General features: G+C 41.0%; 1 protein-coding gene across 1 annotated transcript in view; it reads left to right on the forward strand.

Annotated features, from left to right (window-relative positions):
* The window catches only part of ano8b (anoctamin 8b), a 37,437-nt gene that overhangs the window by 16,823 nt on the left and 4,028 nt on the right, over positions 1-16,586 (forward strand). Inside the window, exons 2-18 of the mRNA XM_046049900.1 lie at positions 2,032-2,142; positions 2,750-2,882; positions 6,388-6,526; positions 6,612-6,708; positions 6,995-7,111; positions 7,258-7,385; positions 7,480-7,641; positions 7,742-7,894; positions 8,320-8,446; positions 8,668-8,723; positions 8,808-8,882; positions 12,583-12,827; positions 13,212-13,371; positions 13,546-13,944; positions 14,758-14,949; positions 15,294-15,425; positions 16,093-16,203. Coding sequence (XP_045905856.1) covers positions 2,032-2,142; positions 2,750-2,882; positions 6,388-6,526; positions 6,612-6,708; positions 6,995-7,111; positions 7,258-7,385; positions 7,480-7,641; positions 7,742-7,894; positions 8,320-8,446; positions 8,668-8,723; positions 8,808-8,882; positions 12,583-12,827; positions 13,212-13,371; positions 13,546-13,944; positions 14,758-14,949; positions 15,294-15,425; positions 16,093-16,203 — 2,537 coding nt within the window. The remainder of the gene's footprint in view (positions 1-2,031; positions 2,143-2,749; positions 2,883-6,387; positions 6,527-6,611; positions 6,709-6,994; positions 7,112-7,257; positions 7,386-7,479; positions 7,642-7,741; positions 7,895-8,319; positions 8,447-8,667; positions 8,724-8,807; positions 8,883-12,582; positions 12,828-13,211; positions 13,372-13,545; positions 13,945-14,757; positions 14,950-15,293; positions 15,426-16,092; positions 16,204-16,586) is intronic.

Below are 16,586 nucleotides of genomic sequence, written 5' to 3' on the forward strand. Positions count from 1 at the left end.
GCAAACTCTACTCATCAGGAAAATTCATGGCTCTTTAGCTGCTAAATGCAACACTGTTTTCATGTAGACGCTAGCTGTGCTGTTTGGTGCTGAGCAGGTTGTGTACAGTGAGATTAAGGGCCAGAAAACCAAAACATTTATCCAAAATAGACTAAAAGTCTTCATAGGCTACTGTGTTGGGCCATAACTACTAGTGACCCCTTTCAATTACCCTTACAGTAGAAATGTGCTCCATTGGTTGGTCCATTTATATTGATTAGTGCAGCTTTTAAAACAGGACTATGCCATCTAGTATAAAAAAACTGACTTGCAGTTGTTAAAATGTGTCTTAGTGACTTAGTTTGTGCAGCAGCTTTATGATGCATTTTGTTGCAGTGCTTGCACATACAGAACTGTAAACATAGAAAACACCACAAGGAAAAAGATCAGAGGCTTGTTTCGGGGAAGCCCCACTATGTGTCCCTCTCTGTCACCACTCTGTTCCAGGAAGTAGAGGGGCACTCTGAGCAGCAGTACAATGATGTTTTTATGTGACACTTATTTATTGGATCCACACAGCACGCAAGTGAACTGTGTGATTTACAGTGGCATGCTAGTAGTGGTGATGTCATGGTTAAATTTACATGGTCTGCCATGTCCTTGACCTTATGTGCGTTCACTTTTGTACCATGTAAGCAATATGTAAACCAATTATACGATGCAAATGAACTTCAAGTGTAAGACGATATGCAGCTTTCATGTTTTGGTCTTGTCCACTCATAGAGATTTAACATTTTTCTACTGCTTTCAAATACATACAAATAAACGAATAGAATATTCTTGGATGAATGTTGTGATACTAAACATGCCTGTGTGTGATCTCTGGAAAGTGTCCCAGTTTCTAGCTCCTCTGACGCTCCATGCCTCAGTGATCACAGGGCTGCCATGGGACAGACATTCTCTCCAGGCTGCTGTCATTATTATTCACGACCCGGTAAATGGTTTTTACAAACTGTCCTCTGACAGCTGAGCAGAGTTTGAGGTTACACTGGTAACAGAATCGCTTAATTCTGTTTAAACTATTGGCACTGCTGCCTGGGAATATGAGACGCTACAGGATTAATGACAGATGAACGAGGTGACAGAGTGAAGATAAAGTTCATTTGGGCTTGGACACAAAAACTGCAGTTTTAAAAAGGCAATTTTTCCATGACGTAACACTAATATAAAATATGTGCTGTGCATTATTTTCCTTCAGAATGCTGCGTTAAGGGTGACTGTTATATATATATATATATATATTTATTTTCCATGACGTAACACTAATATAAAATATGTGCTGTGCATTATTTTCCTTCAGAATGCTGCGTTAAGGGTGACTGTTATATATATATATATATATATATATATATATATATATATATATATATATTGTGACATTGCTGTGTGGCTACAGTAGAGCTATTTTTGGTGTGCTGTTGACTTCAGGAATAGAGAGACAGTAATTCTATGCGGGAGGTAAATTCACTGAACTGGCTGTACATTTAGTTTTGTCAAAATTATCGTGTCTATATTGTGAAAATAACAAACTGTGTTCTTTAATAGTTCAAGTCTTGTATGCAAGTATTCCTGACACTCTGGACATAACACAGAGAAATAGCTGCACATACATGTGCAGTGATTCAGCTGAGTGTCTGTGAGTGTGTATGTGTCAATACAGACAGTGTAGACAATGTGTGGCCTCTAGTCTTGGCAGGGCAGGTTTAGTGCTATCAATCTCATGTTGTGGGGCAAAGCGGCATGACATTTAAATCTATCCCATCGAGAAGGATGATTTTTTGTGTGTCTTTTTGTGTGTGTGTGAGATGGGGCAGCGGGGGATCAAAGTTTTGGAGGGGGGCTTGCTGAAAATGTTAGAAATGTCATTGCTCCTTACACTGTTTCACTTTGAAAAGTTCTCTCTCTCTCTCTCTCTCTCTCTCTCTCTCTCTCTCTCTCTCTCTCTCTCTCTCTCTCTCTCTCTCTCTGTTTTTCTGTCTGTCTCCCTCTCAGATAAGTTGTTTGGAAAGCGGCTGCTGCAGGCTGGAAGACACATCATGTCTCATAAGTCGTGGATGAAAACGGTGCCAACAGAGAACTGTGATGTTCTCATGACATTTGCAGGTCAGACACTCACATACATACTCACTTACATATTTGTATTTCTATAATTTTAAGGACCCTAATTGACATAATGGACCCCTAACCTTAACAGTCACATTAACATGCCTTTTATGTTAATGCTACAGCCCTACAGAATGTAAAATGTGACCTCATTCCATAATTTCCTTCCGAATTTGTGTTTTAAATAAAAAGCTATAAATTTACTTTCCCCATTCTCCAGGCAAATAAGAAAGTAATACTATTTTATTCCTTTAATTTCTCACATTTAAATTTTTTTTAGATGCTTATGTATCTCTTAAAGATATACACATAGATCCCAACCTACCACTGAGCAGCAGATAATGTTAACTTTTGTAGGAATCAATACAGATATATAGTGTTGATGATAAAGATGAGGATCATGACTATTATGTTGATGATAAAACTTCACTTAACTTCCTGAGCCATAGCCTAAATCAGCTAAGAAAGCTGAGAAGAGTCATTCTTAACCTCCAGCTGTTGCTCAGGAATAAATAGTATAAGACTGTGGGAGTACTCGGCAGCTCCCGTGTACAGTGATGTGTGGGTATCTTTGAAAATGGATTTTATTTTTCATTTCCTGCCACAGACACTACAGATGACCACACGTTGCTATGGCTACTGAACCACATCCGGCTGGGAATCCCAGAGCTCATCATCCAAATACGACATCATAAGCACACACGAGTCTTTGCATTCTTCGTCACCGCTACATATGAAAAGTAAGGACTCTTGACAAAGGTTGTACAGAGTAAGCAACACAAATTTGCAAGGGTGTATTTAGTCATTAATTGACAATATGGCTGTAATAGCTACATACTTTTATTTATAAAATTATGTGAAATATTGCAATAAACTTTTCAAATGTTGAAAAGTATGAAAAAGAGAAGGACTATAATTTAGAGTTTTCTGAAAATGTGGTCGAATTTCACCATTAGGTACCAAGATATATTTGTTGTTCTCAATGATTTAGTATCCTTAAAGGAACAGTTTGACATTTTGGGAAGAATATTTAATCTCTTTCTTGCTGAGAGTTAGATGCAAAAATACCTCTCTCATGTCTGTATGGTAAATAGGAATCTACAGTCAGTAGGCAGTGAGCATAACTTTGCTGTAAACAGTGGGAAACACCTAGACTGGCTCTCCCTACCAGCAACTCTGAAGCTCACAAATTAACAAGTTATGTCTTGCTTGTTTAATCTGTACAAAAACTTCCAGTCATCCTGGACAGAATACAGGCAAGAAGATACAGCAGTAACTTTTCTCACCAGAGAACGAAATTGATCTGCCAAATGAATAATACAGTATATATCACTGCTTCCTCTAGTAGTTTGAGGTTTAGTTATTTTAAAATGCTACTACTGGAGTTGGGATGTTAAAGACTAAAATATCCCTGCTGTTTTGTGCTGTTGTAGATTGTACCTTCCTTTTATAATGGTATTATATTTAGCCGCAGGTATATTAGGCACAGCAGTTTAGCTCATACACAGTGAATCATTAGAAAGCTGCCATGATGCATGGTGTAACTGGTCTGCTTGGCTACTAGTGCTGTGCTGCAGGTTATTTTAAGTTTTGCAGAAGGTTAGTCAGGCTAAACAGTATAGACTGTATTTGCTCTGATTACACGTCCCAGTTACAGTCTCTTGTTTTGAAAAAATCCCCAGGGAAGATGAGGATGAGCCCAGGGTCATTTTAATCTCATTGACTTTGATGTATAAATACTGCGAAATACAATCCAGGAGATCAGGGTGGCACTCGCTGTTCCATACTGCATTTCACCTCTTGACAAATGTGGAGTCCTCTCTGCTGACTATGCATTCAACAATGGGCCTCTCAGAAAAATCCTGAGTCTCCACCAAACCTTTTACCCATGAATGGAATAGGAATAGACAGATGGCCAGAAGGAATGAAGGAAGAGACACAGAGATGGATGCAAAGAGAGAGAACAAGAGAGAAGGAGGGAAGCAGAAAGACAAAGAGAAAAGAACAGGGAGGATTGAGGAAGGGTAATGTGGTAGGTGGATGCAGAGAGTGCTTTCTGAATGTGGGCCAGTAGGTTTTAGATGAAATGCTTAAGGAAAATGATTGCTGTGTGACATGAATCAATCTCTCTCTCTCTCTCTCTCTCTCTCTCTCTCTCTCTCTCTCTCTCTCTCTCTCTCTCTCTCTCTCTCTCTCTCTCTCTCTCTCTCACACCTGCTGCTGGATGGGTTGACCTATATTTCATGTGATAGAAAAGATAACCCAGAAAGTATCCATCCCCTCGAACTCACCTTGAATAGTCATTCCCTTTGCATACTAAACCGCTGAGAATTTTCCTTTCTGTCCTTCTGTTAGCTGTGTGAGAATAACTGAGCAGAGGGCTCCAGGTGTGTTTGCTATCATATGTAGGCTTGTTTTATATTATCTTATATGCTCTTTCTTCAATGTATTTGGTTTTGAAAGAGAGCCGTTACCAGTGTAGAAACTCTGGGTATGAGATCAGCATCAAAACAGCCGGGGTCACAGGTTTAGTGCGTGTGTGATTTCAGAAAGGCTCCATGTATTGTTTTTAAAACAACTTGCCAGAGTACAATTTTATAAATTAACATACAGTAAATGTCCTCCTCCTCTTTTCTCAGCTGACATACCATCCATTACTCATTCCTTAGCTCTGACTGGGCAATTTACAGTATGCCATCCTGTTCTGCTGAGTTTCTACATAATGGCTGATGGATATTTGCTAAATTAGCATAAACCTTACATGCAGTGCTCTCCCTCAGCAGTATTCTGCTCTTTTACAAGGTTAGCTTTGTCCAAACAATCCCTTAAACTACGTCTCCAAATTAAGACTCCTTGCATTAGGGGTGCGAGAGTGTAAAAGGCACTAAAGTTTTTGATTAAATAAGAAATGGGGAATCTCATTAAGATTCCTGGCAGCAGCAGGAGCTGCACACCACTGAAAGTCATTGCTGTTATTGGCTTAGATTACTAAACAGCTGGTTTAAATGGATACAGCCTTTCTTTTCTCAGGCAAGGACCTTTTATTGTGATGGTTCTGCACAGTAAGCTGTATTCAGCGGCGAAACAGAAGCTTACACCTCACATTCCTGCTGTAATCCATCATTGTGCTGAACGTATGTCACTGTACTGCTCCTCCAAGTGCCTGGAGCTGCATGATGGATGGATGTTACAGGCCCACCAAGCCTGTGCTCCTGTATGTGTGTGCATAAACTATATATACATGTACATGTGAGAGAGGGGTGAGCTGCAAACCAAGAGGGAACAGAAGGCGTGGTGCTGTGAGTGTAGCACAAAGCCGCTGGGAAGGGCAGAAGGAGAGTAGAATGGGATGAATTGGATAGGGGAGGGGGGGGGGCAAAGGAGACGACTCCGAGAGATAAAAGGATGAAGGGGAGGGAAGAAAGAGAAGAGGATGGAGAGAGGAGGAGGAAAGAGACAGAGTGGCTGGAGAAAGGACATGGAGGGAGGAAGAGAGGAGACATGGAGGAGGGCCTGATGGGAAATGAGATGATGAGAGAGTGATGACGGACAATCCATCTAATTGAGTTGTTTGCTGTTGGTTTAATTCCAATCCCATAGAAAACTGGACAAATATATGGTAACTTACAGTAAAATGTTTTCTACGCAGCTGAAATGTTTTGTAGAAATTTCTTCAGCTATCCACAATAGGACTGCAAATAAGAATAGTTTTCATTATTGATTTATCTGTTTTTTGACAAATTCATCTTATAAATATATTTTTTTTAAATGCCCACAACTGCTTGTATTGTCCAAGTAGTCCAAAGGCCAAAAAGATGAATCTGTGAAATACATCTTCACAATTGAGGATGTTTTTTATTAATATATACTTATTACTGATTATCGATTATTGAAAGTGTTGTTGATTAATACCAACATTAAACAATTGTCAGGTTTTAGGCCACTCAGAGTCAAAGAACAAGGTTAATAAAAATGCACCATTTTGCACCAGTGTTCAAGAGTCGTACTGGGAATATTCTGTTGTTGAAAAGAAAGAGATACCAACTTTACCAGGTGCAGCAACATGATGATCTGAATAACCGTTGATCTGACGATCAGAAAATCTGAAAGACAACACTCTTAAGTAGTTACTGTGCTGTACTTGCCACTTCTGGTCTCACAAGCATCACAGAATAAATACATATAAAGCTCTGTAACACTATCGGAGGGTCAATTTGTTTAAGGTCTCTCTTTGTCGTCCCGCAGTTTGTTGCGAGGTGCTGAGGAGATGGGACTAAGGAAAGCGGTAAAGCCAGAGTTTGGCGGAGGAACACGAAGCTTCTCCTGTGAGGAGGACTACATCTACGAGAACATTGAGAGCGAGCTGTGCTTCTTTACTTCACAGGTCAGTGTCAGTGCACACACACACACACACACAAACACACACAAACACACGCGCGCGTGCAAATAGATATGTTGTCTTGTTTCAGGAGAGACAGAGCATCATTAAATACTGGCTGGACAACCTACGTGCTAAACATGGGGAGGTGCTTCATAATATCAACTTCCTGGAGGGCCAGCCTATCAGTAAGTTGCAGCCTTTATCAGTACAGTGTTGCTAGACACTCTGCAATATTTTATTAAAGTCAGTAAAGTCAGTTTTTTGGCAGGCTTTGGAAATAATTCCTCAGTTGTTTTGGGTTTAAAATCATTAGAAGCCAATTGTGAGGGCTTTGGCGGTTTATTGTAGTTGATAGCTTTAGTTTTTTCTTTATATAGCTACTGTTCTTCTATCTATGTCTCTCTCTCTCTGACAAATTAAATGCACAGTAATTTTACTCAGCTTTATTCTCTGCTTTATTATTCTCTGCAGTCCCTGAGCTGAGTGCACGAGGGGTGATCCAGCAGGTGTTTCCTCTCCATGAGCAGAGGATCCTAAGTCAGCTGATGAAGTCTTGGGTCCAGGCCGTTTGTGAGAAACAGCCATTAGGTCAATAGAACAAGATACTCATACGTAGACACACACTAACGTATAAAACCATAAAAAAGTGCTTTAGACACTGTGAATCACTTACTTTGCTTATAATAACTGTCATAGTATCCTCATACTTTGTAATTTTCCACTATTGTTTACAGATGATATCTGTGACTACTTTGGGGTGAAGATTGCCATGTATTTTGCCTGGCTGGGATTTTACACCACTTCTATGTTATATCCTGCTGTGATTGGCTTTGTGCTGTGGATGCTCACTGAGTCAGATCAGGTAAGGAGCTATCATTTTCTGAAACAACTTAAATCACCAAAATGATCATTGCGCGATCGTAGCCATTTGGGTGTTTGTACTTGGGATGTTTCAGACGAGCCGTGACATCTGCTGTGTGGTGTTTGCACTGTTCAACGTGGTGTGGGCCACTCTGTTCCTGGAGCGGTGGAAGAGGAGGGGAGCTGAGCTGGCATACAAGTGGGGAACACTGGACACCCCTGCTGAATCCCTTGAGGAAACACGACCTCAGTTCCGGGTGAGAGAAATTAAAACACAGGCTTCTTTCATCTTCCTATCCTCTTCTCTTTAAGGCCCTTTTATACTTTTTTTCTCTCTTACTCTCTCTCTCTCTGCAGGGAGTCAAGCGCTGCAGTCCCATAACAGGATGTGAGGAGTTCTACTACCCTCCGTGGCGGAGGCGTGTATTCAGGTGGCTGGTCAGCCTGCCCATCTGTATCCTCTGTCTCTGCTTTGTCTTCCTGGTCATGCTTATCTGCTTCGAACTACAGGTCAGTCTGCTGTCAGCTTAATTTTTTAATGTGTCCTGCTTGTATAAATGCAGCAATAATAGTCTCAATGGTAAAAAAAACTCCTTACCAGCATCTGTCCTTGTTTTGTTTCTTCAGATTTATTTTATGTATTGATATAATGATGCAGCAAGCTAGTTAAATGTCTGAGTTCTACAGGCTATAGTATGGGTGGAACTTGAACAAAGCAAGACATATCTTTTTAATGGAACAATTATTCTGTTTATGTACATGTTTTGATTTTACATCTGCTTTGGCAAGGTAAACGTATGTTTTCTATACCAATAAAGCCTGAAATGAAATGAATTGAAGAGAAAATACCGTCTCCTTCAAAATGTTGGTTTCCACGCCCTGGGTGTTAGTTTTTTTTCCTTGGGGGTGATGAGTAAAAAGCTGTGTCTCCGCAGGAGTTTGTGATGGGGATCAAGGAAATGCCTCGGCTAGCCCGCTTCATCCCCAAAATCATGCTAGCTATCACTGTGACTGCATGTGACGAGGTGTACAGGAAAATTGCCTGCTGGCTCAATGACATGGGTGAGGGTCAAGCTTCCAGATTTATCCAAATCTGCATTCAGAGCAGAGCATCTCTTATATAAGATAATCTTAATAAAAGTTCTCTTTATCGATCTTTAGTATTTTTTGTAAAAATTAATCTAATTATTATTAAATTACTAATTGGTGATTTTATTGTACATTACATTTTTAGAGTGGTTCAGTCTGTACAATAAGATATGATTTGCATTCTTTTTCCACAGAAAACTATAGACTCCAGAGTGCCTATGAGAAAAATCTCATTATCAAAATGGTTCTTGTGAGTGGCTTTTTCTTATGTAATATTTAACCTGTGATTTAAAACTTTATTCTTAATGACACCAGACATTTCTTTCTCTTGCAGTTTCAGTTTGTAAATTCTTATCTCAGCCTTTTTTACATTGGATTCTACCTCAAAGACATGGAGCGGCTGAAAGAGGTAAGAAACATCCCAAACCCAGCTCTAATGTTTGTCTGTCATGCATTATCTTCAGTAATTCATTTGGCCTCCAACATCTGTCATTGTTGCATACTCTCTTACATGCTTTTGCATACACCCTTAAATGCTTTGCTCTTTCTGCACACTCTCTGCATTGATTTCCGTAATCAGCCACCCACACATCCAGCCATTTGTCCATCTGTGGAAGATGCTGCTGGTGTTGTCTCTTTTTAAGAGTCTGCAACGGCAGGTCCGGCCTAATGTGCTGCCTTCTTTCTTCTTAAAGTTCCAGATGCTTGGGGTCTCTGTGCCCTGGTTCTTTAGGGCTTTATTTAGGTCCAAAGTATGATCCCTGTAACACTCACTGTCTGGGCGAGAGGTCAAAGGTTCATTTCTGACCACCTCTGTCTTGACCTTGGATGCTCCGTGCCGATCACGACACAAACTTGAACTACCAACCTGCTTTGTATAAAATAATGTAGTTTCTGTTTTGATTGTATTTGTCTGGTTAAAACCTTGCAAGATTCTAAACCCAATTTATCATTGTAAAATTTCATCACCTCAAATACACAAAAAAATAAAGGGAACACTAAAATAACACATCCTAGATCTGAATGAATGAAATGATCTTATTAAATACTTCTTTCTTTACATAGTTGAATGTGCTGACAACAAAATCACACAAAAATTATCAATGGAAATCAAATTTATCAACCCATGGAGGTCTGGATTTGGAGTCCCTCAAAATCAAAGTGGTAAACCACACTACAGGCCGATCCAACTTTGATGTAATGTCCTTAAAACAAGTCAAAATGAGGCTCAGTAGTGTGTGTGGCCTCCACGTGCCTGCATGACCTCCCTACAATGCCTGGATATGCTCCTGATGAGGTGGCGGATGGTCTCCTGAGGGATCTCCTCCCAGACCTAAAGCATCCACCAACTCCTGGACATTCTGTTGTGCAACGTGGCGTTGGTGGATGGAGCGAGACAGGATGTCCCAGATGTGCTCAGTTGGATTCAGGTCTGGGGAACGGGCGGGCCAGTCCATAGCATCAATGTCTTCCTCTTGCAGGAACTGCTGACACAATCCAGCCACATGAGGTCTAGCATTGTCTTGCATTAAGAGGAACCCAGGGCCAACCGCACCAGCATATGGTCTCACAAGGGGTCTGAGGATCTCATCTCGGTACCTAATGGCAGTCAGGCTACCTCTGGCGAGCACATGGAGGGCTGTGCGGCCCCCCAAAGAAATGCCACCCCACACCAATACTGACCCACCGCCAAACCGGTCATGCTGGAGGATGCTGCAGGCAGCAGAACGTTCTCCACAGCGTCTCCAGACTCTGTCACGTCTGTCACATGTGCTCAGTGTGAACCTGCTTTCATCTGTGAAGAGCACAGGGCGCCAGTGGCGAATTTGCCATTCTTGGTGTTCTCTGGCAAATGCCAAACGTCCTGCACGGTGTTGGGCTGTAAGCACAACCCCCACCTGTGGACGTCGGGCCCTCATACCACCCTCATGGAGTCTGTTTCTGACCGTTTGAGCAGACACATGCACATTTGTGGCCTGCTGGAGGTCATTTTGCAGGGCTCTGGCAGTGCTCCTCCTGCTCCTCCTTGCACAAAGGCGGAGGTAGCGGTCCTGCTGCTGGGTTGTTGCCCTCCTACGGCCTCCTCCACGTCTCCTGATGTACTGGCCTGTCTCCTGTTAGAACCTCCATGCTCTGGACACTACACTGACAGACACAGCAAACCTTCTTGCCACAGCTCGCAATGATGTGCCATCCTGGATGAGCTGCACTACCTGAGCCACTTGTGTGGGTTGTAGACTCATGCTACCACTAGAGTGAAAGCACCGCCAGCATTCAAAAGTGACCAAAACATCAGCCAGGAAGCATAGGACCTGAGAAGTGGTCTGTGGTCACCACCTGCAGAACCACTCCTTTATTGCGGGTGTCTTGCTCATTGCCTATAATTTCCACCTTTTGTCTATTCCATTTGCACAACAGCATGTGAAATTGATTGTCAATCAGTGTTGCTTCCTAAGTGGACAGTTTGATTTCACAGGAGTCTGATTGACTTGGAGTTACATTGTGTTGTTTAAGTGTTCCCTTTATTTTTTTGAGCAGTGTATAATCCTTGTCATGCTTCTTTAAAACTCCAAATTTTGGAAACATTCACTGAACAGAAATTATGGGCTGTTTAATGTGGGAGATCATTGATCTGATCATTTTTATTTCTTATTGAGAGAAACATTGCAACACACCCTTTCATGTTTCTTCAATTGTGCACACCTCAACTGCCTCGTATATGAGCATCATTCCTAGTTTCTTAATTGTTTTGCAGATCCAACTCTCTTACCTCAATTTCTCACTCTGTCAGTTTCTGTTACACTCTCAGCCAAAGTGCCACCTCATTGGGCTTGTCATACTCTGTAAACATCACCTGACTTCATAGCTTTCCCATGTTTGGTTGCCAACCAGCACAGTAAAACAACATGGAAACATGATTTTTCTTAATACACTTTCGTACTGTAGCAACATGAATAGCTGTCTATACCTGTCTGTGCTGACCGCTACTGTAGGTTTCTGTAGGCAGCAGTGGGAGAACAGTATCTCCTTTTCTCCATTTCAGAGGTCTCCCATCATTGACTGAAAATAACATTCTGTCTATGTCCTCGTCAGGAATACTCTTGTGTTTTTGTGTTTGCATTCTGTGCTGCAGATAGCAGCTATAGTATATTTTGTGTCAGCATTATTTGACTCGGAAACAATTTCTTTTAGATTAAAGCCAATAACGGATAGTAAGCTTTGTTCTGCTGCAATTGTATATCTTCTGGGTGTATATGAAAGGGCCAAAGACATACTGCTCGATTTTGAGTGATAAAGGATTATTCTGGTTTATTGCAACTTATGTTCAATTCTCATAGTTTTGGCCAACTATAATTATCAGTTAGGACAACATTTCCCTTGCCAGGATAATTGCTGTGATCTGGAAACAAAGCAACATTATTACAACAAAGCTTGATGGGGTAAGAAACATGAGCAGTAAATCATACATGTAGTAAACAGTTTAACCCAATGAAACAAATAACCACTTTATTTGGAGGTAAAACTTTTTTTGGGTGGGAATAATTCCAATAAGTAAGAATGGTAGGTTCCTTACCACACGTTGAGTTTTCCTATCCTGAGGTTTTGCTTAAAACCTGTATGAAGGTCTGACTGCTTAAGTTACCCTGTCAGACTTCTCTTTTGTGAGGTCACTGTGATCCTACTTCCCTGCAATTTCTTTTTGATCACACTGTTATTGCAAATAGTAATGAACTCAAAAACCGAAATACACTCAATGTGTAATAAACCTGAATTATCCTTTAAGTCAAACTGATTTTATAGTTCCTGCTGTGTGTGATTTGCATTTGCTCGGCAAGGTGTGAGTATTACTGTAAAGCCTCGAGTAGCAATGACATTTTAGGGAACTGTTCAGCAGCATTATGTGATTTGCTCGTGAATACAGTCTGCATGCATTGCAGAGTTTGAGTTTGATATGTTGTAAGGATTTATCTTACCATATTCCCAACCCAGAATTAAGTCCTCTCCTCTCTCCTGCTGGTCCTCTTTTTCTCTATCCAGCCTATTTCTAACCACCATTCATTCACTGTGGCAGTTTATTTTCTGTGACTGTTTCTCTCTGTCCTTGTCAGATGCTGGCCACTCTGCTTATCATTCGCCAGTTCCTTCAAAATGTGAAGGAGGTGCTGCAGCCTTACCTGTATGAGCGCCACAAGCTGGGCGAGCTCACACTGCGAGCTGTGTGGGACTTGCTGCTCTCAGTACTGCTAAAATATGCCCGGCTGGCAGCTGGAAAAGCTCAGGCCTCTCCCACCGACCAGGCCATGCCAGGACCTGGACTGAGGGGCACTAGGCCTGGGTTGGGGCCAGACAGAAGGTCAAACTCATTATGTAAACTTGTGCTTAATTAAATATGTTGCAAACATACACTTCAGTAAAATGTAGTGTTAAGTATTAACAATTTGTTGTCAAATAAAGTTTAAATGAATCCTTTATTATTGCCAATTTGAGGCACACATGCAGAGATTGACACTTTCTGCTAAGATCACTGTGATGAACAGCTACATTTATGTGTTTATAGTTACCACTGACACTCAAAGTATTAGTCACCACAAACAGACCCGCTTGAGTTCAAATTATAAACCACTTTAACTGCACTTGCCACTGTAAACGCGCTGCATGCAGTTATGATTCATCCCACTGTGAGTGGTTAACACACACATTTTGTCTGACGTCTGTCTGTTCCTTCAAATTCTCTCAGGGAAAAGAAGTGTTTGAACGGGGGATGTGGGGTGCCTGATGAGGAAGAGGGAGGTGAGAGGGACGAGGCTGACAGCGGGAGGTTCAGTGAAGGAGAGACTGAGGAGGAAAGTGTGATCGACTGCGGTTTGAAGCTGAGGAAAGTCAGTTTCATAGAGAAGGTATAAGCTGTGTGATAACATCAATTCATGAGGTGTTAAATGTGCTTTGATCATATTTTAAGAAAGCAGTTGTGCAAATATACTAGTAACAGCGGTTTGTAGTAGTAGTAGTAGTAGTAGTAGTAATAATAGTGTTGTTATTTGATGTTGCTAATCTGTGTTGTTGCTGTTAAGGTGGACAGAAGACCAGTCTGCAGTGCCCCCCCTATGGACCACAATTTCCTAGAGGAGGGGAGCCCCACTATGGTGGAAAAAGGAATGGACCCTGCCTCTGTATTTGAAATGTGTGATGATGATGATGATAACGGCATCCATGATGTGAAGGAGTCAGGTGGTGGAGGGACAGGTGTGGCGGAGGGAATTAATGCTGCTGCCGCTGCTGCTGCCACCAGTGCTGCCCCACTGCCTTCTGGGTCTGATAGCAGCACATCGTTACGACACAGAAGAAGAGGCAGGAGCGCAGAGAGACCTGAGCCGAAGACAAAAAGGGAATCATGGATTGACCCCCCTGAGGAGAGAGAGAGCAACACGCTCACTCAGGCTGAGATGGAGAGCTGCATGCAGACTTATGCTGTAAGAAGGACTGTATTCTAAACTAATTCTGTAGACTCTGCGCAGGGTTTTAAAAATTATATTTTTTTATTATATTGAATGAATATATATATATATATATATACACTAATGTCATGATAACAGTTAAATCATCACCTTTGTTGTGGAGACAGCTTTCCAAAAAATTTAAATTTAACCAAAATCCTGTCATACATCTTTGAGCTTCTAAATCTATTAGCCAACTGGAGCATCCCTTTAGTGTATAGTGGTAGGCAAAGAAAACTGCACAATGTGCTATGTCATTTTATTTTTACAATTCAAATACTTGCAAACCATTGTCAGAAACTACTACATTTTCAGCATGTGGCCAAGCTAAACTGAAACAACAAAAAAAACTGGCGTGTGTGCATGGATATGGTCGATAAATTGGAAATGGTTTCACTTCATTTAGAGTAGATGGAAAATAACTGTTGTATAATAGTATAAAAACAGCCATATATGTTGGCAGTTAGGGAACATTCATTCATTCATTCTCCTCATTCTTAGATCGGGTTTCATACATTTGGTAGAGGTACAATGCAACATAAATCCAACAGAAACCCTCAGCTTTCACACTTATGTGAGTGTCCTGAGTGTGAATAACAGTGGGTTATTTCCAAAAAGGTCCTAAATGCCAGCTAAACAAAGCTTACATATTTGTATATTGTATATTTTTATATGTTATTTGGTACCATTGCAAATTTATTTGGTCTACAGAAATGCAGTCTTGTCTTCTAGTTGCCAAATATCATTCAGACTGCATTACTTATTAACGGTCCTCTTTGCTGCTCTCAGGACACCTTCCAGGACTACCAAGAGATGTTTATCCAGTTTGGCTACGTGGTGCTCTTCTCCTCGGCCTTTCCACTCGCTGCCATGTGCGCTCTCATCAACAACATCATTGAGATCCGCAGTGATGCCTTTAAGCTCTGCACTGGTCTGCAGAGGCCTTTTGGAATCAGAGTAGCCAGCATCGGCCAGTGGCAGGTTAGAAATACACAGTTGACATAGGCTCATGAGGTTTTTCTTCCATGGTTGTAAATTGACTGAATTCACTGTCACCCAAAGAGGAACAATTAAAATAATTGTAGTATTGCTGTTATGTGTAACAAACACTGGCTTGATATCAATTTTAAAATTGATGATCATGTAAGTGTAACTGTAGCACATGAAATGGATCAATTACCAATACTGGAATTAGCTATATATTGGCTGAAATAAACTAAACTAAACTGAGACAAATTTAAATCATTATTAGGTACATACAGAGTATAGCAGAATGTCAGGGTTAAGAAACCGCAAAGTTAAGCCTTTTTTCCCCTCCTTCACAGACTGCGATGGAAGTCATGGGCCTGATTGCCATCATAGTGAATTGTTACCTGATTGGTCAGTGTGGTCAGCTTCAGCGTCTCTTCCCGTGGCTCAGCCCTGAGATGGCCATCATCTCCATTGTCATCCTCGAGGTACCACAGCTTGTTCCTGCTAGTCTGTCTGAAGTGCTTAGAGCAGTGCTTTTTCAAATTTTTCTCAGGGCACCATCTTTTTGTGACCCTGCACAAAATGTATTGTAATCAGAAAATGTGCCAGATATTTAGGCTGCAAACAAGTTTATTACTGTGCTTATCTTTCTACCTGCAGAGACTTTTGAGGATTGTATAGCACAATATATCCCTTCATCAAATACTATCAATGTTTACACACAGAAGCATGTTGTTACAAATTACTCTCTGATAATTTCAGAACACACTGTAATCATCTAGTAACCCAGAAGATGTAAATAAATAAATATATGTGAAGTGGGTTTCAAACTTGCCAATCTTTAGGTATGAAACAGATGAAGTGAAGCTCGATTCATGCTTCTCCTCTTTCTTGTAACATTTTTAGATACTGGTTCTGTTAACTCTGCACTCTGTGCCTGTCTATATTCGGAAAAAGGTAAACAGCCTGCAGCGCTGTCTTGGCCTGATAAAGAAGTCAGGCCTATCAGGAAGAGAATTTTACGGCTCAAGTGGCTTAGTTCAAGTAACATACCCTTAAAGAGTATTCTGAAGCATTGTGCCCTATATTTGAGAGGGATTGTACGGTTACTTACTTATTTTTTGTTTCATCCCACACCTCATCTTTCTGCAGCACTTTGCCATTCTCCTAAAGTACGTCATTCATGTGGCCATCCCTGACATTCCTACATGGGTAAGAGAGGAGATGGCCAAACTGGATTATCAACGCAGAGAGGCCTTTAAGGTAAAAGATACGACATCATAAGAACAATAAAATGTTTATGGCATGGGAAAGTTGCAACAGAAGGAAGGAAGGAAATTCATGTTCAAGACTTACTCTAGCAGTTTGAGCAAGTCCTCCAAATACTGCTTCATTATGTGCAGAGTACTGCAGTATAATAAAAATCCAAAGCAGTAGCCATCAGAGGAGCCAATTTATTCTGCTGCAAACAGGCTGGACTGCAGCTTTCTCTTTGGAGATAAGTTGATTTTATTACACCTATGGTGATATTTTGTCAATGATACTTTTGAAAAACACAATTTGTAGCACAAAGAAAATAGATTAGGCTGTTGTGGCTGCATCAAAAGTGGAGGATTCTTAGTAAGGGATTTGTTAGATGGGTAGCA

The sequence above is a fragment of the Micropterus dolomieu genome, linkage group LG05, assembly GCF_021292245.1.
Source record: "Micropterus dolomieu isolate WLL.071019.BEF.003 ecotype Adirondacks linkage group LG05, ASM2129224v1, whole genome shotgun sequence".
Lineage (NCBI taxonomy): Eukaryota > Metazoa > Chordata > Actinopteri > Centrarchiformes > Centrarchidae > Micropterus > Micropterus dolomieu.